This window comes from Trachemys scripta, chromosome 7 (assembly GCF_013100865.1).
Source record: "Trachemys scripta elegans isolate TJP31775 chromosome 7, CAS_Tse_1.0, whole genome shotgun sequence".
NCBI classification, from domain to species: domain Eukaryota; kingdom Metazoa; phylum Chordata; order Testudines; family Emydidae; genus Trachemys; species Trachemys scripta.
This window is the reverse complement of record NC_048304.1, coordinates 89,689,767-89,716,679: the sequence shown is the minus strand read 5'-3', so window position 1 is coordinate 89,716,679 and position 26,913 is coordinate 89,689,767. Positions and strand designations below refer to the sequence as shown.

General features: G+C 39.8%; 1 protein-coding gene across 1 annotated transcript in view; it reads right to left on the bottom strand.

Moving 5' to 3' along the window:
• Nucleotides 1-26,913, bottom strand: part of PCDH15 (protocadherin related 15) — a 698,694-nt gene that overhangs the window by 138,165 nt on the left and 533,616 nt on the right. The window contains exons 21-22 of the mRNA XM_034775466.1: nt 25,955-26,095; nt 23,065-23,177 (exon numbers count right to left, since the gene is read on the bottom strand). Coding sequence (XP_034631357.1) covers nt 23,065-23,177; nt 25,955-26,095 — 254 coding nt within the window. The remainder of the gene's footprint in view (nt 1-23,064; nt 23,178-25,954; nt 26,096-26,913) is intronic.

The following is a 26,913-nucleotide window of genomic DNA, read 5'->3' as shown; positions in this document are numbered from 1 at the left end:
AGCGCCCCCAGCATGGGAGGATGGGTGGCCACAGCCTCCCCATCTCCAGAGCGCTGGGAAGGTGGGCGGTGCACGGCCCCAGCTTCCCCAGCTGGAGCGCTGGAGGACAGGACTCGGAGCCGCATGCAGGGGCAGGGCCACGCCTGGCTGTTTGGGGAGGCCCACCCTCCCCCACCCTATGCAACCTGCCCCCCATGGTTAATTGTATTCTTCACTGCCTCCAGGAAGAGGAGACCTGCATCTGAACTCGTTCCATCAGCTTTGACTCTGGGGACAAGGGAATAAAAACCCCTGACAAGGAGAAACTAGGTTATTTCCCCTGCTTGGACTCTAAAGAAACAAGAATCACTAAGCATAAGCAAAAGAACCCCAGCTGTTTTGTCTGGGTTATCCCGAACAGATATATAAAGCTTGCACATTATAGCAGTACTATCATCTTTTGGAACCTAAGATTATCTCATTTGTATGCGTATCTTTACCTGGTTTAGCCTTGTAAACAACTCCAATTTATTTTTCCTAGTTAATAAATCTTTAGATAAGATGTTATAGATTGGTGTTGTCTTTAGTTTAAGTTCTGCAATACAGTTGACATGGGATAAGTTACTGGCCCTTTGGGACTAAGAGTAACCTGAATATTATTGAGATTTTTGGTGTAAGGGACAATCTATCACAAAGAGAAGTTTGCCTGATTGGCAAGACAGACCAGAGTGCCCAAGAAGACTATCTGTGACTCCATGTTCAAGCTGTTATAGTGCTTTAGAAGTTCACATTTGTTATTTTGTTTTTTAAAAATCTACTTATAGAACATACAACCATTTTGAGGGTTGTGCCATATTCCTGGAGAGTCTGCCTTGAGGCTGGCACTCACGGTCAATAGCCACTCCAGACAGTTTGACAGAGGCACCAACAGCACCTATACTGGACCCTGGTGTGGATTGGTAAAATGGGGAATGGCCAGGACACTGCTGTATCTGGCTGTTTCCTGTTGTCAAGCAGCCCTTGGGAAGTATGTGTGTGGGGCGATGGAGAGGGGACAGAGTCAGCAAGTTGTAAAAATAGAGCAGCCTTTAAGCTGCTCTAGTTTACACTAAATCGAGGTTGGCATTTGGGAAAAACAAAATGACTTACAAGCCATAATAATGGCTGTGGAGTGGTTCTTTTGGTCCTTTTCTTTACTCCCACAGTTAAGTTCCCCAGGCTGTGAATATGTGTAGGATTTGGACCTTTGTAGTGTTTATTTCATTGTGTTCTGCTGAGAAAGTAAAAGGCAGCTCAGTAAAATGTTTTTGGTCCAAATAAAAAAAGATCAAATTAGAAGAAAAATGGGATTAAAACAAATTTAATATTTAGCAGGAAGATGTTTAAAACAGTAAAATGCATATTTTTTAAGGTGCTGTATTTGGCTTGCCATTGCATGTTCTGTCTCCTTGCTCTTCTCTCATCAAGGTATCAAAATTCTTTAAGGCATAACATCTATATTAATTTTTTGTAATTGGCAGAGTGAAATTCTAAGTTTTCCTCACTCACTTATTTTGTCTTCTTTCTCTTTCTCTGTGATAGATTGTTTAGGACAGGGGCGGGCAAACATTTTGGCCTGAGGGATGCATCGGGTTTCGGAAATTGTATGGAGGGCCGGTTAGGGGAGGCTGTGCCTCCCCTAAGAGCCAGGCGTGGCCCATCCCCGGCCCCATATCTCTCCCCCCCCCCTTGCTTCTTGCCCTCCAACACCCCCCCCAGGACTCCTGTCCCAGCCACCCTCCCCACTCCCTGTCCCCGGAACCCCCACCAACCCCTCCTCTCATTCCTGAATGTCGCCCCCCCGGACCCCTGCCCCATCCAACCATCCCTTCTCCCTGACTGCCCCCAGAACCCCTGCCCCTGACTGCCCCATCCAACCCCTACTCTCATTCGTGACTGCCCACTGGGACCCCTGCACCCATTCAACCCCCCCGTTCCCTGCCCTCTGAACGCCCCGACCCCTATCCACACCCCCACCCCCTGACCACCATCCTGAACTCTCCTGCCCTCTATCCAACGCCCTCTGCTCCCTGCCCCCTTACCACACTGCCTGAAGCACCGGTGACTGGCAGCGCAGCTGTGGCTGGAGCCAGCCACACCACCGCGCAGCACAGAGCACCAGGTCAGGCTGCCCAGAGCATTGCACCGATGGCACGGCGTGCTGAGGCTGTGGGGGAGGAAGAACAGCAGGGGAGGGGCTGGGTGCTAGCCTCCTGGGCCAGTAGCTCAGGGGTCGGGCAGGAGGGTCCCGTGGGCTGGATGTGGACCGTAGTTTGCCCACCTCTGGTCTAGGAGGATACTAAGCAGGGCTGGCTCCAGGCACCAGCCGACCAAGCACGTGCTTGGGGCGGCACCTTGTAAGGGACGGCCAATCTTGGGGTGGCGGGGCAGCGCTCGAGTTCTTTTTTTTTTTATTTATTTTTTATCAGGGCGGCGCTCGGGGTTTTTTTGTTTGTTTGTTTTGGCCGGGTGGCACTCGCGGGGGGGTTGTTACAGCAGGGCGGTACTTGGAGTTTGTTTGTTTTTTTGGTTTGGCGGGGCGGGACTCGGGGTTTGTTTTTTTGTTTCGGCGGGGCGGCGCTGGGGGGAGTTATTTTTGTTTCGCTGGGGCAGAGCTCGGCGGGGGGTTGTTAAGGCCCCCTTTTTTTTTTTTTTTTTTTTTGCTTGGGGTGGCAAAAAAGTTAGAGCCGGCCCTGATACTAAGCCTGTTTTTCAATTTGTCTCCCACCTAACACACTTCAAATTTACCCTGAAATTCTTCTATCCACAAGAGCATGGGCATAAGATTTGACCCAGAATTAATCTGAAGAGCAGCAGAACCAAAAATAAACTGAAAATTAGGCATAACTCTAAAGTGCAATAATAAGCGGTCGGCATGTTTTGTATCATTCAAATGGATTTTTAGCCTGCTGTATTTTGTTGTTTTGTGTTGGTTTTAAAAAGTCTAATTATCTATCTCAGAACATTCATATTTACAGGGTTTTTTAAATCACTCCTACATAATGAAGGTAACATCCTTAGCCTGACCAGTTTAAAATGTCTTTAACAGAAAGTCAACCTCATTGTCCCATTCCCATCACTCTCAAATGGATCCTAAATTCTCTTCCCTTTGTACTTTAACTGTCAGCTATATTTTAGTTTATATTACTTCCTCTTTATATGCAATATGCACTTCACGCTTTTATGTATTGTGCCCATCTCTACAAATCATCTTATCTATTCTGCTTTTCACTAAAAAATGTTTTATAATGTTTTCATGAAAGAGGTTATTTAAAACATAAACTGTCTTGAATTAATGTAGTCTTCTGTTGGAAGATCCATTCTGTACAAACCATCACAGTGCCTCAACTAAAATAAGCCAACTGATAATGTCTTAAGCAAATTTTGTTTTGAATTGTCAGTTGGAAAAAAGGTCTACAAACACAAACAGTGAACTTCTTGACTGTGCATTTGGATTTTTAAAAACTTCATAAGCTGCAGAAGGTTTTATATATTCTGACTGCAATAGTAAAATAGAAATAAATAAAAGTCAGGCAGTAAATGTAGTAATTGATGCTATTTAGCTTCCTTCCATCTACATTTAGATTAAATTGAGTTCCTGCTCACTCAGTTCTGCAGACAAAACTTTGTTAACTGAAAAAAACAGAAGGGGACATAATTAAATTTTAGAGAAAAAAATATATCAAGTTTTTAAGCTTTCACCTTCCATCACATGCAACTCATAGAGTTTAAGGCCAGAAGTGACCAACAGATCACGTAATCTGACTTCTCATGTATCACAGGCCACCACCACCACTGCCACCCAGCAATTACACTGTAACTTCAACTACTGAAATCAGACCAAAGTATTACAACTCTCAGGAGCCTAAACCGGTGTTTCACAACCAGCGTGCCATCAGGCATGAACGGGTGTGCTATCAGGAATTTTGAAAAAAATCACTCGTGAGGAGAAAAAAATGCTCATTTATTTTAATTAATGTCAGAACCAAATTCCATTTTGTGCTGTGGCTCATCATGTGTACATGCATGAGATCACAAGACGTAATTTTAGCATGCAGAGGTGAGGGTGTGCTGCACAAATCTTTTATTGGAGTGTGCCTTAGACTGCAAAAAGGTTGAGAAGCACTGGCCTAAACTATTATGTGCCACAGGCAGAGAATAGGAGGGACCAAGTTGCACTAATGCCTGAGGCCCCTGCGATGGCAGGGAACTGATTAAGTGAGATATACCCAGATAATCCTGGTAACTGACCTGGACCCTATACTGCAGAGGAAGGCAAACCTTCACCAAGGTCAGTGCCAATCTGATTTTTGGGAAAATTCTTTCCTCACCCCATATATGGTGTCAGTTAAACCTTGAGCATGTGAGCATTAACCATCCAGGCACGTGGAAGAAAGAATGCTTGGTGCCACCTCAGATAATTGACCAATCCTGTCCATTGTCCCATCTCCAGCCATGGCCATCTCCGATGCTTCAGAGGAAGTAGACCAAAACCTCTGCAGTCATCAACTGAAATCTCATGCTTCAGGGCTTCAGCAACATAAGACAAACTGATGGAGACTCTCATGGTTGCTGAACCCTGCCCCATATCATCACAAGCAACCCTATCATATAATCCCACTCCAGGTCTCTCTGAAAACTAATTAAGTTGTTTGTCCCATAACTCCTATTGAGAGGCTGTTCCAGAACTTCACTCCTCTGATGGTTAGCAACATTCTTCTAATTTCCATTCTGAATTTGTTCATGGCAAATTTATATAGTTTGTTCTTGTGCCAACATTGACCTTTAGATTAAATAGCTCTTCACCTTCCCTGGTGTTTACCTCCCTTAGGTATTTACAGAAAGCAATCATCCCTTCTCAGCCTTCTTTTTGATAAGCTAAACAAGCCAAGCTCTACCAATCTTCTCACATGAGAAAGGCTCTCATTCCCCGATCATAGTAGCTCTGTACTGCACCTGTTCCAGTTTGAATTTAGCTTTCTTGAACATGAATGACCACAATTGTATACAATTCTTACCAATGCCTTATGCAATAACATTAATTATCATCCTGTGATCAACCAAAACTCCCAAAAATCTCTTCTCTCACACTTCCAGTTGATGAGCTCCCAGCTTCTAGCAGAAATTCTCATTATTAGACCCTACGTGCATGATCTCCCAATTTGTACTACTGAATTTCATTCTATTTCTGTTATTCGAGTCTTCAACATTATCCTGATCTTCCTGTGCAATATTCCAATCCTCTTCCGTATTGATGATGGCTCCCAACTTTGTATCATTAGCAAATTTCATTAGTACACTTCTACTTTTTATGCCATGATTATTAATAAAAATAATGAACAAGATTGGTCCCAAGATCGATCCTTGAGGAACTCCACTAGTAACCTCCCTTCACTCTTAGAGTTCACCTTTCAGCACAACCTTCGTTATTCTCTTTTTATTTATATTACTAAAAATATTCTGGTTATTTATTTTAATTTTTTTGCCAAGAGATAATTCAGCTTGATTTTTGGCAATCCTCACTTTGTTCCTACATTTTCTAGCCTACAATATTCAGCTTTCTTGCTGATGAATCCTTTTTCCCATCCCTACAGGCTCTCTGCTTACTCTTAATAATCATTTATTCATCCAGCTGGGTTTGAAACCTTCCCCTACACATTGTTTCCCCTTGCCTGGAATACAGAAAGCAGATAGATTTTTGTATAGTTAATTTAAAGAAATTCCAAGCTTCCCTCACATTTAAGTCTAAACTCTTCAGTTCAGTTGACTTCTTTAATTAATTCCCTTAATTTCCCAAAGTCTGCCCTTTTGAAATGAAAATAATAAACATAGCTGACAAATCGGTTTGAATTATCCTTCTATTTAATTTGTGACAAAGTTCCTCCTCTATCTTGGTGGGTCCTGAGCTTATTGGCGGATTTTCTTGCCTCAGAGATTCACTATGTGGGTTGGGGAACAGCCCAGAGACCTTCCCCTCTGGAAGAACCCAGAGTCCAGGTCAATTGGGAGATTTGGGGGGAATCTGGGCCCACCCTCTACTCCGGGTTCCAGCCCAGGGCCCTGTGGACTGCAGCTGTCTATAGTGCCTCCTGTAACAGCTGCATGACAGTTACAACTCCCTGGGCTACGTCCCCATGGCCTCCTCCAAACACCTTCCTTATTCTCACCACAGGACCTTCCTCCTGATGTCCGATAACGCTTGTGCTCCTCAGTCCTCCAGCAGCACACACTCTCTCACTCACTCTCAGCTCCTTGCGCCTCTTGCTCCCAGCTCCTCACACTCTCACCACAAACTGAAGTGAGCTCCTTTTAAAACCCAGGTGCCCTGATTAGCCTGCCTTAATTGATTCTAGCAGCTTCTTCTTAATTGGCTCCAGGTGTCCTAATTAGCCTGCCTGCCTTAACTGGTTCTAGCAGGTTTCTGATTACTCTAGTGCAGCCCCTTCTCTGGTCACTCAGGGAACAGAAAACTATTCATCCAGTGACCAGTATATTTGCCCTCTACCAGACTCCTGTACCCCACTGGTCTGGGTCTGTCACAAATTTAAACTGAAACAATTCCTGATTGCTTAATCCAAGGCTATTTCCTATGACCATGATGTCCTCATTATTTACTAAAACTAAGTCTAAAATTGTATTGTCTCTTTGTTGGTTCAGTGATGATCTGATGAATAAAACTGTAGCCTATCACATCCAGGAAGAACCAGGTCCTACCAATATTAGTAGCATTTATTCTCCAAGCTATAGCTGGGAAGTTATGGTCTCACATTATGACACAATATTTATAATAAGATTTAAAAATATCTTTATCCATATCTAAGTTCTACCCTGAGGGTCTACAGCAGACCCCTAACACTATCCCAGTAGAACCAATTTTACAATGCGTCCCCGGAGTGATTTAGACCCAAATCGATTTTGTTTTGTCCATACCATCTATTCTTATTACTTTACAATTTATTGTATCACTGAAGTACAATGCTACCCAGCCACCTTACCTTTCTTATTCTCTCTCTCCTAAATACTACATACCCTTTAATATCTGTATCCCAGTCATGACTGCTCTTACACCACGATCCTGTAATCCCTACAATATCCAGTTTGATCTCCTGCATCAATAGTTACAGTTTCTCCATTTTATTTCCCAGACTGCTTGCATTCATATACAAGCATCTCAATTATTTCCTTCAGACCTCATACAGTTTTCTCTGAAGCTAGATTAGGTATAGCTGTTGGACCAACTGTAAAATCTACCTGACTACTACTTCAGTGAATATTTACACTTTCTATCTTGTTGCCATCCATATTTTCACCTTCTGGTGTTCCCTTATCCCGTACTATATCTTTGTTTAGCTGTTTTTCCTTCTTCTTTGTATTGAAGCAGAATGTGGAGATTATCTGACTCTCTCAGTCTTCTCCCCTCATTTCCTGGTTTAAAGCCCTTTTTATCTATCATGCCAGTCTTGATCCCAGAAGGTTAATATGCAAATAGAGTCCATCTGTTGAGAAGAGTCTTCCTTCTGTGAATGCCTCCCAATAATCTATTATCCCAAAACCTTCCTCATAGCACCAATCCTTGAGTCATCTGTTGATCTTCATTATATTGTCTTGCTTTGGCCCCTCCTTCTCCATGGACCAGGAATGTCCCTTCCTCTTCTTTAAGTCTCACACAATTGTCCTTGATCCATTCCAGTGGGAATCTAGCAGCATCATTAATCCCAATATGTAGCACAGTCAGTGGATTTTTTCCCTAACCTTATCAGGATCCTTTTCAACCTCACGTCCACATCTCATATCCTTGCTCCTGGCAGACAGCATACTCTTCTATTCTCTGGATCTGATCTGGTGCCAGGCCTGTTGATTCTTCTTAGTATGGATTTCCCAGCTGAATCTCTAATCCTTGGATCTTCTTTCCCATGAGTTCTATGAGATGACATTTCATGCATAAGTAGTTTCCATCAGATATCCACTCAAGGATAATGCACATCCTGCAGCTTCTGCATCCAACCATCTTCTTTGTCTCCTCTCCTTCTCGGTTCACTTCTAGTTCTGCCTTAGTAGCCATCATTATCTTGTTTTCTGAGTCCCTACTCCTAGAGAAAAAGAGAGGAAATAAATCCCCACAAACTCCCACCTACAAACTCCCACTGAAATTCTGTTGTTAGCTGCTAAGTGTTCACTGCTCCAACATTCACTACTGACTGGCTTTTAAACCTAGCCAAGTAAGATCAGCACTATCCTCTCATTAAGGGATATCAGCAAGCACCAGATCAAGCTGCACACTTGGAACAAATCCCCGAAAAATCAAGATTGCACCTCTAGAACACAAAACCACCACTCGCCTTTCAGGCCAAACTCCCACAAATGTTGCTGTTCGTTGTTAGCTCAACTGTGAGGTTGAAGTGACACCAATTGCCAAAAAGCCAAAGGGTTTTTCCTGAAATGAATACTTTCTCCCCAATTAAAACTGTCTCTTTCCCATGCAATATTACATTCAAAGTCTGTTCAGTAAGTGTTCTCTGCTATAAACATCCATTCACTCTGCCTCAGTTCTCAGATAAGTTCAGAATGTTTTGACCTTTTTCATGGTATTTATCTCTAAACCAGATGACAAGGGAGTTTAGGCATTGTTACAGTGAACCACTGCCTTAGCCCATTATCTTTTAAGATAAATGTCAAACTTCATTCTGATGAACTCTATGTCATCAGGCACAATGCGTTTGTGTAATTTCAGCAACATTTCTAAATCAAAGCTAAGTGCTGACATTATTACTTAGGACTTTGATATTTTTGTCAGGAATACCACCAAAGAAAAGAAGGGAAAAATACATTTTCCTAAGTAACTTCTGAAAGGTTAGCTATTATAACATGATTGTCGATTTTCTCATATATTATAATTCCTCAGATCTTCTGTGCAGATTGAATTCTGCCATCATTTCTTCTTGTGAAATCAACGATAATGGAGTGATTTTGCTCCCTTACAATAGGTCACTGAAAGTTGACAGAATTTGACACTGCAGTGGCACAGCACGCTCTACTATAAAACTTGTGTCTGCGCTACTATTACACATCCATACTTTCTGAGTTTAACTTAGCTGTAAAATTCCATCATATATTTATATATATATAAAATGAAGTTAACCCCCCCTAAGGTCTAGCTATCAAATATAAGTGGTAATTCAGCTATGATCTCCCGCCTGCCCTTCTGCCAAACACAGCAACATATGTCCCCAGGATCAGACTGGAGTCAGAATCATTTATGATTTAGCTGATAAAAAAAATTAGGTAAATCATTTCACCGTAGTATTTCATGGGAAAACATTTTCATTAACAAAGAAAACAAAATAGAAACATATGAAATAGTTAAATAAACAAAACAAAGACATAGCATTATTAAACAAGTAAAAAATGAGCAAACAAACACACTTCAACTGTTAAACTGATCTTCTCTTCTAGCCTGTTAACCATCTAATTATCTACTAGCAACATCAGAGCTTCATACTTGCTGAAGCAGTTCTCTTTTTAGTACACATTAAAATCTACAATGTGGTATTTATCATTGGCTGGCAGCACATTGCATTTTGTTATTATGCTTTTAGAAATAAAAAATTATTAAACACTTATTCTCATTTTCCAGTAACTAAACAATAGCCAACGGTTCAAAGTGTTAATGGTTCTAATGGCAAGGGCCTGATCTGCATGCCTTCCTCTAGCCAAACTCCCACTGAAGTCAATGTTGGTTCAATCTGAGTAAGAAATGTAGGGTTGCCCCTATAAATGGGAATAATAATGGCATTTGTTTTTTCTGGCAGGGAGAGGCTGTCCTCCATTGGAAAATATGGTCAAATGGCACTTAACTAGCCAGCTTCAATGCTCTGCAGGAAGTTATAGTTCATGAATCCCATTTATACTTTGTGGTACATTTTTCTCTTGTGATTAAGATTCAGGCAAGAAAATGAGTGCAGGAATTAAGCGTTCCACAGCTGCTAAGCTTTTGTTTAATACTCTTCCGGTACAAAAGTGTGTGATATTAATAGCTGCTGCAGTGACTGTGCAGACTTTCTTCACTATATGTAAAATGGGTTTCTATAAAAGCAGCTTCATTAGTCCATACTAATAGAGCCTCCTTTCTCCATAGGTGGTGACAGTCCAACAGATAGAAGAAAGAAGAACCTTTTGTCTCAAAGGAGGTCACTGCTACTAGTGCACACAGGATTAACACTAATAGCCCTTGTTAATATCAAATATCAGTAACACAGAACAAGACTAACTGGGTGGCTGTATGGATAACTGGAGCTACTCTCTCATTTTACAAGGAGGAGAAAATGACTCTCTGGTGCAGCAACAGTACATTCTAAATAGCAGTACCAGTGAATAGAATTAGGGATGCAAAAAACACCCTTGACTTAAAAAAAATGGTTTACTGAATTACAGCCCATAGGCAATATCTGCCAAAAGCTGCACCCCTTGAGGCAGTAGTGTCTAACTGTTAATGTAAAACAGTGAATAGACTTTTGAGTGGCCACTTTGACATTATTTTCTGTTCAGGAATCATCCCCTATATCATGGGCTTTTACTGCAAGGGATCAGGGACCACTTCTTGAAGGTATGGTTCAAAGATAGCTGAGCAAATCAAGTCAGAGATGATGCTTTGGGAGCCTTCTTCTGTTGCTCCCAACTGCATTACTAAAGGAAGAGACTCCACAGGGAGTCACTAGATCCTCCATTAGCACTAAATATATAGTTGCCTCACCCTTGAATATACTAAAAGACAAATTTTACTTTATGATGCACTGGATAAATTTAAGAAAATTAGAATTAGGGACCAAAATTAGACACCATCAGAAGGAGGTTATCAAAACTATTTAATGACTTGTTTTCATGGCTTGAAAACAGTGGGGATAACTGAGTCAAGTAGCTTTTGGCACCTCAGGCCAAGCTGGAGCAATAGGAGGCAGGGACAGGTTGCTGAGATGGTCATGGTGACTTGATTTCTGAAATAATAGGATGTCTGTGCAAGGAGGAGGCCAGGGCTCAGTTACAGTTAAAGTCCACAAAACAGTTCCTCTGTAATCAAGGTGAAGCTATAGAAAAATCAGTTTAATTTTGTGTCTTCATTTTCTGGGTAATAAGGAGGAAAAGATGGAGTATTTCAAAAGATTGTAATTCCAAAGAATAGAGAATATATCTATCCTTGTAGTTGCTGCACAAATGAAGTACTTTGAAGTTGTGGATTGGAGGGGAAAAGTCTACTTTTGGACATTCTGCAAATCTGAATAGATATTTGTAGGCTGAAAATTTATTCTGATGATATATGGTGGAACATATATCTGGTTGAATATATACTGTCTGCTGTCATCATGAATTCCCTGGTTACGCTGATTTGCTTTAAGACCTACAGATTTTTTTGGGTTAATTTTAGGATAGTTACTGTTCACTGGACACTTGTCTCCCACTGAATGCTGAGGTAAATCACTGTTGCAGCATTGGCTGAATGGACTAGAATGGGATTTGGCAAAATCTAAGGTTTGAATAGTAGAAATCTAGGTGAACTTTTAGATTTCCAGTGCATTTTACTATGAAGGTGATTCTTTCTGTAGAACCACTTGTCCTGCACAAACATCTAGGTCACATAGTTTCCCCATCTGAAGAGTCTGGTTTCTGTCACTGTAATGGTCTAATCAGGATCTGACAGTATAATTCACCTAAGGAGGGAAATGGATAGAGTACATGAGACCAGATATTTCCTCATTTTAGAAAGTGAAATTTTCTGTTCCATTGCATAAATAGAGAAGACAGGTGGTATCTGTTGTACAGCAAACTCTAGGCACTATATTGAAGAAAGTTATAAACCCAAGGGGCAAAAAGGGACTTGCATGGCAGATAGACTAGGCTGAGAGCTGGTTGTTAGAGAGTATTTTCTGAAGCCTTTTTTAAGACAAATGCATGCAGTCCTCCTGAGTTATGAAGTGAGTTCTCAGAGCCTAACAGGGTTCCAGCGCACAATGGAGAATTTATGATAGGTCTCTAAAGAGATTCAGCTTTCTCTAGCCAGTCATGTAAATAAGTCAGACTATTAACCTCTTCTTCGTGATGGGCAATCCTTAGAATCCTTAAAAAATCCATAAGCCATAGTCACACTGAAAAGGAGGGCTGTATGTTGTAAAGACTGGTTGTTGGTCTTGAAACCGAGGTATTTCTGAAGAGAACTGCAATAGGTTAATGGTGAAACACATCTTGTAGATATATGAAAACTAAATATTCTCCCTGCTGTACAGCTGATATTACAGAGAGAACAGATTACATCTTTAATTTCTTGTACTCTAGAAAGAAGTTTAGCCATTTGAGATCTAAGAATGAAGACTCCTGATTACTTCAGCTCTAGAAACAAACAACAGAGAAAACGCCTGGTTGATCTGAAGGGACAAGAAGGGTCGCACAAATATACAAGGGTGTTCGATACAGTTGTTTACAACATCTTTATTTAGAGAGCCAAGAAATAAGGTAAAAACATTTTTGAGTTTGAGGGAAATGAAGCAAATTCTAAACAACCACCATTTGAACCTATAGGCAGACTCCATTTGTCTGATATTATGTTTTCTCAGTCTGAGGCAAGCCAAAGAAGTCAGAATTTGATTTATTGGGGGTGGAGACATCCTGAGTGTCATCTCTGCCTTTGTGACATTGATTACAGCATCCTGAGCCAGGAAAATTGAGCTGAATGGGATTGAGTTTGGGAATCTATCTATACTAGAGGGTAAATACACACCTCAGTCAAAAAAATCTGTTATTGCTTTATCACCTGTCTCCCAGAATGGTGAGGAGAGAAGCCTTGTTTTCTGAACATTGGTGGCACACAGATAATAGCAATAGAGCGTGTTTTGTGTGCTACCACTTGACTGCCCATTTTTATGTATAGACAAATCTTGAAAATGCCCAAAGTAGAATTGGCTAGAATGTCACAATTCAATTGCTCTTGAATCTGTTTTGAAATGATCTTATGTGAAGAGAAGCCTTCTCAATATCCCTCAACCAAATGATAAATATTCTGATGAAAAAAAGATGTATGTAAAGATGCTGCCAACCTTCTTGCCTCTCTATCAAACATCATCTTTAAGACTGTTTCCATTTTCCTGGTTTAATAAAACCCACATCTTCTGAGGAAATTAAGTTTATTAACGTATTCTGCAATAATGGAATGGATGAGAATAAGGATCCCAGATATTCTTTTTATTTTAAAGGAATGTATGTATTGTATTAAATACTAATGAAGAAATATCTACTATCAGGAATTTATGTATTGTATTAAATACTAATGAAGCAACATCTGCTATCAGGTCTTCAAATATCCTTTCTTTAAAACTGGAAATACATGGAAAAACTTTTTATTTTTTCTGAGGGTCAGAAAAACCCCAAGCCCTCTTTTTTATGATAGCTGGAAATATAGAATTCTCAGAAAAAATTAAGATCATGAGCACTGCTATGATTAAATGCCCCGTGTCCTCTGTGCTAAGCTCCCTCAGGCTGGTGTCCTTGGGTTCAGTATTTGACTTTGAAAAAGAAAGATGATGCCTACTCTTGTTACAAAACCTTAGAGAGAATATGCTTCAATTTCCTTTTCACCTTTAAGCACATGTCAGAAGAGGAAGGCCTGTCAGGCTTCTTAGCACAAGAGAAGGGCACTTGCTTGATGGGCTGAAATAGTTCTTGCTCAAATATTTAAAGTGGGATTGACCTCTGTAGAAGAGGGTTGAGACAGTGGCTGCAATGACTAGCTTCTCTGAAATCCTTGTTGAGGTCTGGATCCCATAAAGGAAAATAGAATCAGGAGCAGGGATGTCTAAGGTGACTTAGGACTCCCATCATGGCGGCAATGGAGTTGGAAAAAGGCCAACATGTAACATTTCACTTTTGCTGACTCTGAAGAAGTTTATGGAGAGCCTGCACATTTGTAAGAAGTGGAAGGATACCTATATCACAGGATTTTGCAGCTGGCTGGGTCTTGCTGAACCCAGGGATCACAAGAACACAGAATCTTTTCTGTCTGGCCACTGCGACAGAGCAATTGGTAACAATCCTGTTATATTTCTCTGTTTTTCCCCATTGTCAGTCATGTTTTGAAAGAAAAAAAAAACTCCCCTGAGGAGAGCTGCACATCAGCTCCTCACTGAGACAAAGTAAAAACTCGATCATGTGCGCATTAGCAGCAGTGAACTCCTGTGTTTTGAAAAATGCTACAATAGTACTTTCAGGTGACTTCTTAATATATTTCCATAATTTTGTTCTGTGTCTGCATATTCAGTGAAATCTTACAGCACTTTGGTTGGATTAGATCTGCCTATGGTGTTGACAAATCTAGTCAAATAGAAAACATTACCTTCAAGTGGAAAACATTACACCTTTTAATGGCAAAGAAAAGAAGAAAGAAAATCCTGCCTGTCATGAAATATCATTTTTATACAGTAGAAATGTTCACACTGAACAGTATTATTACTAGTTGAGGAAAAACATGCCATGCTACATCTACATCACTTTCAACAGCCTGAAATTCTGATCTTCATATATCTTGCGAGGGGGGAAAAAATCCCTAATAAACCGGAACCAAACTTCACATTCCTCACAAGTGGACCCATATTTAAAAATGAGATATGAGGGCATATTTTATGACTCTAAAGCAGACTAAAAGATTCTAGTATTTTCCTTTTTTTTTTTAACTATGAAAAGTCTGAACAATCTGTTTAATGTGCCCAAAGGCAACAACTAGGAGCCAATAACTGCTGCTTTCAGTTAGCATTTTCTTTTCTGCTATAGCAGCACATCACTATTAGCTATGCTATTCTAGTTGTGAGGAGGAACTGATATTTATTAATTAACAAACAATCCAAAATATTGTAAAGTTTTACCTTCTAAAAAATATAAGTAATCACAGAAGATAGGTTTGCTAAAAATACCAATTTAATAATCTCTTTCTGAGGCTCATTTCACATCTGGAGTTCACAATTTTGTCATGCTGTGATCCATTAATTAAAAAACTACAGATTTTCTATTCCCTCTTTTAGGGGGACTGAAAGTTTATATGGCTTCCAAAGTTCAGTGAGATAAATATGCAGTACTATATAGTTAGAGGAGTCTTTCAGAATATGTCAGAATCAAAGAAATTCATATACTTGTTACAAACTGTGAAGTATCTATTTTTATGAGCATGGTGCATACCTCTGTGTGTGCTTATGATCCGTTACTTCTATGGAGACAGACCATAACAGATTGTTAGAGGAACCAAGCACAGAAAGGTAAAACAATGGCCTAGGTATTGTGTCAATATTTTAAAAGGGTAAACAGAATGGTCTGGGTAATTATAGGCTTGACAGTCTGACATTGATCCCGGGCAAGATGATGGATCTACTGATACAGGATTTCACTAATAAAGAATTAAAGGAGCGTAATATAATTAATGCCAATCAACATGGCTTTATGGAAAATACCTCTTTTGGATGAGAGTACAAGTTAGATAAAGGTAATTGTGTTGATGTAATATACTTAGACTTCTTTAAGGCATTTGATTTGGAACCACACATTTTGATTAAAAAACTAGAACCTCATAATACTAACAAGACACATATTAAATGGATTAAAAGTTGGCTAACCGAGAGGCCTCAAAATGGAAATGGAAAATCGTCTTTGAGAAGATGTATTTCTAGTGGGGTCCCACAGGGTCGGTTCTTGTCCTGACACTATAAGATTTTTATTAATGACCTTGAAGAAAACATAAAATCTTCACTGATAAAGTCTGCAGATGAGACAAAAATTAGGGGAACAGTAAATAATGAAGAGGACAGGTCACTGAGAGAGAACAATCTGAACTGGTTGGTAAATTGGGTGCAGTCAAACAATATCCATTTTAATATGGCTAAATGTAAATGTATACATCTAGGAACAAAGAATGTAAGTCATACTTACAGGATGGGGGACTCTATGCTAGGAAGCAGTGACTCTGAAAAAGATTTAGGATGGGGGGTGGATACTCAGCTGAACATGGGCATTTAGTGTGATACTGTGACCAAAAGGGCTAATGTGATCTTTGGGTGCATAAACGAAGGAATCTTGAGTATGGAGTAGAGAGGTTATGTGACCTCTGTATTTGGCACTGTTGCAATCATTGCTGGAATACTGTGTCCAGTTCTGGTGTCTGTAGTTCAAAAAGGATACTGATAAATAGGAGGGTTCAGAGAAGTGCCACAAGAATGATGAAAGGATTAGAAAACATGCCTTATAGTGATAGGAACTAGATCTATTTAATTTAACTTAAATTAAGACGGTTAAGGGGTGACTTGATTAAAGTCTTTAAGTACCTACATGGGAAACAAATATTTAATAATGGGCTCTTCTCTGTAGCAGAGAAAGATATAACATGATCCAATGGATGGAAACTGAAGCTAGATAAATTCAGACTCGAAATAAGGTGTCCATTTTTAACAGTGAGGATAATTAACCATTTACCAAGAGTTGTGGAGGATTCTCTGTCACTGGCAATTTTAAAATCAAGATTGGATGTTTTTCTAAAAGAGATGGTATAGAAATTATTTTGGTGAAATTCAATATCCTGTATTATATACAGGATGTCAGACCAGGTGATCACAACAGTCCCTTCTGGTTTTGGAATCTATGAATCTATTAACACTAATGGTATGTCTACACTGCAGAAACCCCCTTGCAACAGCGAATCTCAGAGCCCAGGTCAGCTCACTTTAATTCATGTGGTTTGTGGTAATAGGGCTAAAAATAGCAGTGTAGATGTTCCCACTTGGGCTGGAGCCCGAGTTCTGAGACCCTCCTCCCTTGCTGGGTCACAGAGCCCAGGCTCCAGTCTGAGTGGGAGCATCTACACTGCTATTTTTAGCTTCATAGTGCAAGCCCAAGTCAGTTGACCAAGGCTCTGAAAATCACTGCTGCGGTGTTTTTGTTTTGTAGATGTACCCAATAATGTACCCAACTAGAGGACTTTGTGGCTTAGAAAGGGTGGGGGTTAAGCCAGAGACTGCCCTGGGTGTCAATGAAAAGCTGACAAGCTGGAAAATACACAGAGAGGGAGAAACTACAGCAGGGACGGTCTGTTTCTTCCTGCCAGAGATTGAGAATACTCATATGTGAAGGCTTTTTATTGTTTTTCCTCTTTGCTCTATGCAGTTTGTACTTTAGGAGTGAATAAATAATGCTTTGTTTTGAAGCCAGTGTTTCTGTATCACTGAAAATGTATGGTGTCCATAGGGAAAGTCTTACAGGTGCCAAAACAGAGTTGGACCTGTGTTAACATGGTTAGGAAGCCAAGGGCTGAACCCCAGAGATCCAGTCTAAGAGTGGGTGGACACCTGTTTTCACCCAGAGTGCGGTGCAGGAAGCCAAGCCTGTCACCTGAGGTGTGCACATGAGATAGACTAAAAGGGGTATAAGATAATAGTTTACCTTGTACCAATGACAATGGTGGCACTTGTGGTGGGATTCTAACTGTGACAGTGGTAATTTGCAGTAAGTCACAGACAGCAGTAAAAACAAAAACAACAAGGAGTCCAGTGGCACCTTAAAGACTAACAGATTTATTTGGTGCCACCAGACTCCTTGTTGTTTTTGTGGATACGGACTAACGCAGCTACCCCCGATACAAACATTTGCAAAGGTAAAGCAAAAGGGAAAATGGTTTGTTATTTCTGGGAAGAGACAAGGAAAGAAAAGTTAGAGAAAATGAGTTATGCACAGCTCCCTAAAAAGCAGTCATGGAGATATGCAGAGGCAAGGGGACAGACCCCAAAAGCTAAGCAATCCACTGTTAGTTCAAGTGCTACAATAATTGGCACGTGTGCAGCAACCAGAGCAAGGCATTGTCCAGACTCAGTTCCTTAGGGCAGCAAAGCCTGGAGTGGCAGATTTAAAGGGAAAAGCTGCAACATGGGCAGGGGGAAAGTTGGAGCTGGAGGAAAAGCAGCATGCAGACCAGGAGAAACGACACTGGAATGAGAAAATAATACTCCAAACCTATTCGGAAAGTGGGGACAGACACCATACCTAGCTCCTCAAGCAGCCTAGATTCTAAAGGCACATCTATACTGAACACTCTTTATGGCAGCATGTAGAGGAGATAACCTGCATGCACCCCTAGCCAGGGTATAAATAGCAGGGTAGATGGTGAGGTACTGCTTAGTGAGTGAAGACACACCTGAACCCTTAAGGCATATAACCTACACCAGTGGTTCTCAACCAGGGGCCTGGGGCCCCTTCAGGGGCCACGAGCAGGTTTCAGGGGGTCCGCCAAGCAGGACCAGTGTTAGACTCGCTGGGACCCAGAGCAGAAAGACGAAGCCCCACCGCATGGGAATGAAGCCTGGGGGGGCCCTAAGCCCTGGCACCCAGGACTGAAGCAGAAGCCTGAGTAACTTAGCTTCACAGTTCCCCCTGTGGTATGGGGCTCCTGCCAATTGTCCTGCTTGCTATCCCCTAACGCCACCCCTGGCTTTTATATGCAGAAAAGTCGTTGTTGTGACACAGGTAGGCCATGAAGTTTTTATGGCATGTCGGGGGGGCCTCAGAAAGAAAAAGGTTGAGAACTGCTGCCCTCCACAGCTCTCTACATGCCAAGCAATGGTTCTCCCATCTACACTGCTCTTTTTACCAGTGTAGTGTCCACTGCCTCGCTGCTGCTGGAGCCTTTCCCCTCTGCCTTGCCATTTCTGGATTCTTTTGCTGCTTTCTGTAGCTACACACCGCAGTGTGGATGCAGCCTGCTTTTCACTGAGGAGTGTAACTACGAATACTCTACATGCCGCTACCAGAGGTTGCAGCATAGATGTACCTTAAATTTTTACCTAAAACCACAGGTGGGGGTGACAATGTATTTTGAGTGCTTTTGAGATGAGTTGGTTGAATTGAACTTGGTGGCTGCTGGGGACATGGAACGGTATCTGTCTCCCTTACTGATGGACAAGGTCCTGGATGCCTTCCCCTATATGGTCAGGAAGGACGATGGAAATTATGAGCAATATAAACAGATTACTGAAAAAATTTAAACCGACACGTGAAGCATACAAGAGGAAATTTCAGGGGAAGAAGTAGCCTCAAACCAACCCGGTTTTGAGACAAAGGAAAATCTCAGGCTGGCCTCCTAAGAATTCTAGTTTCATTTTTATATTGAGTTTCACCTGTTTGGGGTTTCAGTGGCAAAGGTTTGCACAGCTCTCCTAAAATGTAAATTTATAAACAAAACAGAATGCTGGATTAATCAAGGACTGGAAAAAGGTGATGGAAAACTAACCGAGATCTGCCCACAATCCCATAATCTTTCCATAATCATTGAATGTTTGTATTAAAATGATAATCAGTGAAATAGTTAACAATGCTCACAATATAATTATCATTAGGCTTCAGAGCCAGTGGGCACTGATGAGGCAGTTAATACACTTGCTTTTATATACCCTTCTTCGATTCTACAATAGTACTTCACCAGAAGATTTTCTACACAACTATAAGAGCTATAACCTATTCTTTTCATCATAAAGGTAAGTAATAAAATATGTCTACCTCTACTATAGAGGTTTTTTAGATTCAGCACGAATATCCATCCATTTGAAATTAACATGAAAGAAGGAAAACAGTATTAATTTTACACAACGATCTAGCTTCTGTTACAGTTTATAGTCCATCTGACTACACTTTGTAAATTTAGTGAGATGTTTTCTTAAATGAAAAATACGAAAGACAGCAGAAATAAGATCTCTAAAAGGAAAACTTTCTGCTTAAACCACCAATTTGAATTTTTATACTATTCCTTTGAATTTCATATTGCTGTTTTAAAATGTAAATCCTCAAAATGTAATCTTTCCTCATCATCCCCTTCTGTTAGATTTTTGCAAATTTATTTTGTAGCTTATTACCTTGCTTCAAAAAAACTATTGGTTTCAGAAATATTGATTCCATTTTCAGCTATGGTAATAAAATGCTCATTATTGTTATTTGCCTAATCTATTTACAATTTCTAAGCTAGTGTACTTCAGTATAGCTGCACTGAAGTTAATACTACTACACTGATTTACACCACCTTGTAACTTGGCTCATGTCTATGTTTTGGGCATTTCCATAATATAAACAAACAATAATAATAGTAGTAAATCTAAAGGCTCACAGGCTAGCATACTTCATTATATACTCTAACAACTTAATAAAACCTGAAATTAGTAAACAAAAAATATCGATGACCTCAGACTGATTAGTTCACTACATTTCATTCTGAAGTAAATATTTACAGCTAGGTTATAAATCTCTACAAATATAGGGCTCCTAATGCAGTTTTCTGTAAATATGAATCCCTCATTTTCAAGAAGGTATAAATTAGCTGTAAATATTTGTTCCATAATCAAATGTTGCAAATTAAGCAGTCCAAAGTCATAAGTATTTGTTGATTACTAATTTTCAAGAAAATTGGTTTGATCTTTATTAAATTATTAGATTGTAAAATTAAGTTTGCTTACCTGTCACTCTTTTGATTATTATTATTTGTATTATTATTGTATTATGGAAACACCCAAAAGGCCTCAGTCAGGATCGGGACTCAATAGTGCAATATGAATGGTGTATACAGGCTGGATGAAAATTATCCAGATTAGAGTACAGCTAAAGTTTGCATACCTGGAGACTTTGATTGCACCTTTGATTAACATTTTCAAAAAGGGGTTAAGACTAAGCTTCACACAAACTATCCTTCATTCTAGGCAAACCATGGGAACTGTGCTCTTAATGGGAACAACCTTCCAAATAATCACGGTTTCAACTGTGCCATTTTCAATCCTTGAACTTTTCCAGTGGATATTGCCTGCTAATACCCAGGATCTGTGGAGACGTTTTATAAGTCAAAATGGAGGCTGTGACAAGATTGTACTGACCAATAATACCCTGGGTAATCTAGAGAAGTAGGTTGCAGCATGTTTTGCTATCCTATCTAGATGAGACTGGAAAAAGATAAACATTTGTATATTATTTTAGATGCTCTAGTCTCAAACTCTGTTGATGTGACAGTTGGCTGGACCTTCCATCAGTCAATATGAATTGTTGGTGCCTGAAGCACAGTTATTTATCACCAGATATCATTGCCTTTTTGTTTGTTTGTTTTTGCTCAAATGCTTGTTGGGGGGAGGGATAGCTCAGTGGTTTGAGCATTGGCCTGCTAAACCCAGAGTTGTGAGTTCAATCCTTGAGGGGGTCAATTAGGCACCTGGGGCAAAATCAGTACTTGGTCCTGCTAGTGAAGGCAGGGGGCTGGACTCAATGACCTTTCAAGGTCCCTTCCAGTTCTAGGAGATGGGACATCTCCATTAATTTATTTACTTTTATGTTTTATTTTAAACTTTTCATAGTTTGGGGCTAAATTATCCCTGCCTGGGTTAAAAGTTGTGAGAAAGTTAGTTTGTTTTTAAATCTTCACAAGGATTCCCCCTTGTAATTCCACAGTGACTCTGATTCAGAGAATCTTTCCCCTCAACATGGATCCCACACAGTGTGACTCTACAGGAGCCATGTTGAGGCATAATCCTCACGTCTGTAGTAGCCCTGCTTGAGGCAATACAGGAAAGGTAGTATAGCACAGGTATGGTTATGGGACAGAAGAGGGAGACTTACATCCCTCCCAGGCAAGTCAACTCTTCATTGCGGCCTTCCCAGTTTCCATAACCTCCCTCAGCACTGACCACAGACCTTGGGGGCGCTGTGCTGCAGTAGCAGCTGAGTCCCATATCAATGCAGAAGGTGAAATCTTTGTGTTTAGAGGTATGTGCCACATACAGAACTAATGAGAGTATGATGCAACCAATTTTTAGTAAGAGAGTTCCATTTTGTGATTGCTATGGCCATGGGAATAGATAGGAGCAGGACTGCTTCTCCTACCTCAACAACAAGCATAGCAGTGTGAAACAAGGCAGTATCCTGTACTCCAGAATGATCACCACAAGGTAAAACACAGTGTTGAGCAACAGAATAACAGAAGTATATTTCTTCAGTCGGATGCCTTTTATTCTTTGCACATCTGCTCCAGTAAGACAGACAATGAAATTTGGAAATTCTTCGCTAAATTATACCTTCCTGCAGATTTATACAGGAGAGAGGATTAAAGGGAGCCAGGGAACTCTGAGAAGTTCACCTCAAGAAAATTCCTTCAAACTGTTCCTCCTAGAGGGAAGGATTTGGAGGTCTGTGAAGAAGGCATGCCGCACAGCCTCCTAAACGTATGCATCTCCAGGATCTACAGATAAAGAGATCCATATCCAGAACTTATGTACGGTGATGTTGTCTGTGCAGCTCCTCCACCCTATTTCCCTCCCAGTCACCCTACGCTTGTATATGTGCAGGCACACCCCTCCCAACTCTTTCCCCCTTCCCAAGGAGTTGCAGGTTAACAATGCCACAGTTAATGATGCTTCTACTAGCACTGACTTAGGCACAGACTTCCACTGTGACATTTTCCCCCTCTTCTTGGCAGTGCATTCACAAAGAGGTGGATATGTTCAGGCAGAGGTGGTATTCTCCCCTTTGTGTAACTCCAGCCAAATTAGTTTCTTCTGCTCATGGTAGTCAACACTTTCTGAAAATCAGTCCCCTTTAATGTGTCTCATCTTGTGCACACAAAAATTGAGGCGCTACAAATAATTAGTCACTTGAAAAAAATTGGTCTAAACTGCCACACCGATGTAATAAAAGTTTCATTACACCAGCATAATCAGTAAATATGGTCAGTCTTTCTAAGCCTGGGTCCAACCAATTGTCAAGAGGTATAACATTCAATAACATGAGACTGAAAATGAAATAACTACATTGTTAGCCTCTCGTATCATTACAAATTAGTACATTTTTGTAATAATTTACAGTGATAAATTTAGGACTGTGCAGGAAGCATCTCAGAGTGGCATTAGGAGCACACTGTAATAATCACTAGCATACATAAGATAGGAGTTCAAAGAGCAGCTGTTTCAAATGTATCAGGAGAAGTACTAGTGATGGAAATGAAACACACTATACCTGTATTCATCCTGGGTAAACCGTGGAATTACAGAGGGTTGCAATACAGCAATTTCTACAGTGGTGGTATTGAACTTCACAGGATCACCATCATCATATGCAATGACCACTAGCTATAAACAAAACAAAAGTCACTCATTTAATGTGGATAGAAATATTTTATGTCAATTTCTATCCACGGTACTTTTACATTTTCAGGAGCTCACAAATCGGATATCAATTTTTAAAAAATGCAAAACAGATGCTATCATGAAATAACATAGGGACATAATATACAGGTAAAAAAGACAACAATAACCAACTATAGGCTTAACTGATCATGCAAAGTTCAGGAAATCTTTAAACAAAAATATGTTGCAAACTTGAACAACATATTCTCTTATACAAAATACAGGCTCCAAAATACAGTGACAGCCCAACGTACATTCTTTAAACTATCCAGTGGATTTCCTTAATATAGTGTTTCATCAAACCAAAGATAAGGTTGAAACCATTTCTGCTCTTCTGCCATAACAGGTAAATCCCAATTTTACAAATCCTCATTTTGGAGATTCTGCAGCCCTATGCCTGATAATAGGCTATTACATATTGTCCATTTTTTCAGCTCCCCAACTTATGGATGTTATCCCCCAAGAGCAAGGCTGTCTCATGATTCAAAATGGCACATTAAATGTTGGCAAGCCAGCCTGACTTTGGGAACCTATATACATTTTAATGCTATTTTGTAATAAGGATTTTCAGTTTTCTCTGATTATAGATTGCCCTCTTCCTGCAATCTGAACATTACTTAACCTGCTGTACCATAGTGCTTTTTAACATTAAATAATTCCCTCAAAAAAGCTTTTCAGATTGAGAAATATAGATTTCCAAATTTTCAACAAACTGTGGATTCAGTGCAGCTGAAAGGAAACAGAATTCAAAATTGAAGTCCTATATCCAAAGAACAAGTAATGCGCTACAAGCAGCAGGGCGAGCCCTGTCACACCAGACCTCCACTGTGCTAGAATAATAAATTAGAAAGATCTCCTTAGATAGTAAGGGTACTTTGCTTATTCTTGTTTCTGTCCATGTTTTATTGCTTATTTGGTGTCCATCCCTATTCAATCCTAGATTCCGTAGCTGAGACAAACCAGGTTGCTGGTAAATAGGATCATCTATTCTCACTCAAAGATGAGAGGTTTGAAGCACAGCTGTCAACTAGTAAGAGGACAACAACCAGACTACTGAGACAGAAAATGACAGGACAGCCTACACCCCAGTTTTATTTCAAGAATTCACCACTCTTGAGTTACTCTGCACCTCACTCCAGCACAGCCCTTCTATCCCCCTTCTGCATGAGGCCCATCTCTTCGCAGAATCAGTAGGGTCAGTGCAGAGACAACGTATGTAGGAATGTAGCAGCCATGTGTCCAGTTGTGTAGCTGGACTTCAGAATTTGGCTACTTAATGAAGAATTTATGGGAAGCATAGAGGGGCGATAGAAAGCCTATGTCATATTAATACTAATGTGAGCACAAAATAATTCCCCCTCTGGAAAATTTTATCCAGGTATTGACTCAAAAGCAAATGAGAAATTTTTCATGTTGTCAGATTAATCCACAGAATGCAACATTATTCATGTCAGAAATCTGAAACAGTGACCGGTCAGGTTTATTTCATTACATTTAAAAATAAACAAACAACTCTTCTATCCTAGTTTCAAAAATATATAAACAAAAGGAAGGGAAAAACATGACTTAAGGATATTTTGATAGACGGTATTTTCCACATCAGGAAATTAGACATCAAAAATACCCCAATCATCACAAGATGAATGTATACATTTTTCTCCCATTGACATTTCGTCATTTTCAGCTAGGAAAAAGTGTGATTAAGAAAGAGCTATTATAACCCAACAAATCAAATGAAAAACACTAATTGTTCTATATTTGAGCCTCCGTCTTCAGGTATGATAAAAACAATACCACAAAAAACATAATTCTTAGTCAAATTATTCTTTGCCAGCAATTTTTTTAGAGTATGTCTTTAATAAACTGAAGATCCCATCAAAGTTTCATCAAAACTTTATGCTGAATTTCTTACCACCATGGGACAATTAATAGAAACAGCTTTTTCATTCTAATTACGCTTTTTGATAGGCTTTATACAAGACAAATACATAGACAGATACACAGTACGACCTCTTACACAAGTTTCAGAGAGAAGGCTTCTCTTCCCCATCTCTGCCCCTTTAAGAGAATTCTCAGACACATCTGGAATCAAACTTGCCCTGACTTGCACTCTATATGCCTCTACTGAAGTCAATGGGTTGGATAGAGTGTATGGTAGGGGAGAATTTAGGTGGTTCTTATTTGCCTTGAAGATCCATTCTCCCATTCATTCAAAACTACCACGTCACAACCACTATGCCTAATTGGATGAGGCTTTGTCTGTCTGTCGGCATCGAGCAACACTGCTCATTAACAGACCTGAGAGAGATCATTCTTAATCTTTTCCCCCCAGAAACTGCACAGATTATTCACAGCTCTCATAGTTTCTGCTAATCTGAAAGCAAACAATGAGGGCTTGGAGTCTCTCTCTCCTATATGACAGGAAAATATAGTGCTAGTAGGCCATTTGTGGCCCTGAGGATAAATTTTGTACTAATTATAGATATAGTTTTATTTAAAGAAACAAAACCAAAAATACTATCTCCAGAACAGTAAGCCCTATAATATTTAGAAAAGAGGAAACAAGGTTTTAATTCAAACTACATTTTCTTCAATCACAAATGAAAACTGGTTAAATTTGAAATAATACATAATATAAAACCAAAGGTATAAATGAAATAACATTTGTCATATTTCATCTTTGTATTAATATATATGCATATGCCTGCTGATATTCATACCTTAAATATCGTACTGGGCTCTTCATTAAGATTTACTCGGGTTACTACACGTCCTGAATTTTCCTCTACATCAAAAATGCTAGCACTGTAAGGGAACTGGATGACATCTACTTTGTATCTTACACGACTTGCTGGTGTACCCTGTAAGGCAAAAGCATATTTACAATTGTAAGAATTCAGCACAAATATTTAAATACTTTCTTAGTTTTGCACAAAATAAGATGTATAAAGAATGAGATAGAAAACAACATTGGAAAATATTATAACATAGACTTATGGCCTATCCCCACTGGGAAAACTATGTTCATTTCTAAGGGATTCTCCCCAAAAAGATACAGGTGACATTGAAGAGGCCCAGAGATGAGTGATGAAAATGATTAGCTGTTTGGAAATATTTCCTTATAAAGAAAGATTGAAAAGACAGGAACTGTTTAGTTCAACAAGGATATAAATAAGGGGTGAGGATATACAAAATAATTAATAGAACAGAGAAGATAAATCTCATAATACAAGAACAAGGGGACATTCACTGAAACTAAAACATAAACTAATAAAACTGATAGAAGGAAATAGTTTTACACAACCTTAGAACATTTGCCTCCTTCCTCAGACATCACTGAAAAAGGCACAGCACTGCTTATGAGCTTTTCTAAACTACATCCATTTGCACAGAGAAGACTGTTAAGAGATTGCATTACAAAATTGTGTGACTATGCAAATATAGTTTTAAACCACTATTATAACTCTGACATACCCATTCCGTTTTCACCAGACCACTAAAATACACCTTTGTGGCATGGGGATGCTCCATCAAATTTCAAGTTACAAGTTGAAGCTGTTCCACTTTGTATAAATAATTAAAAGATCAAATTGGAGCAGGAACTTGAATTTGGATCCATCACATCCCAGGTGAATGTTCTAACAAATGGGCTATTGGGCATAAGGCTGTCATTGACAGC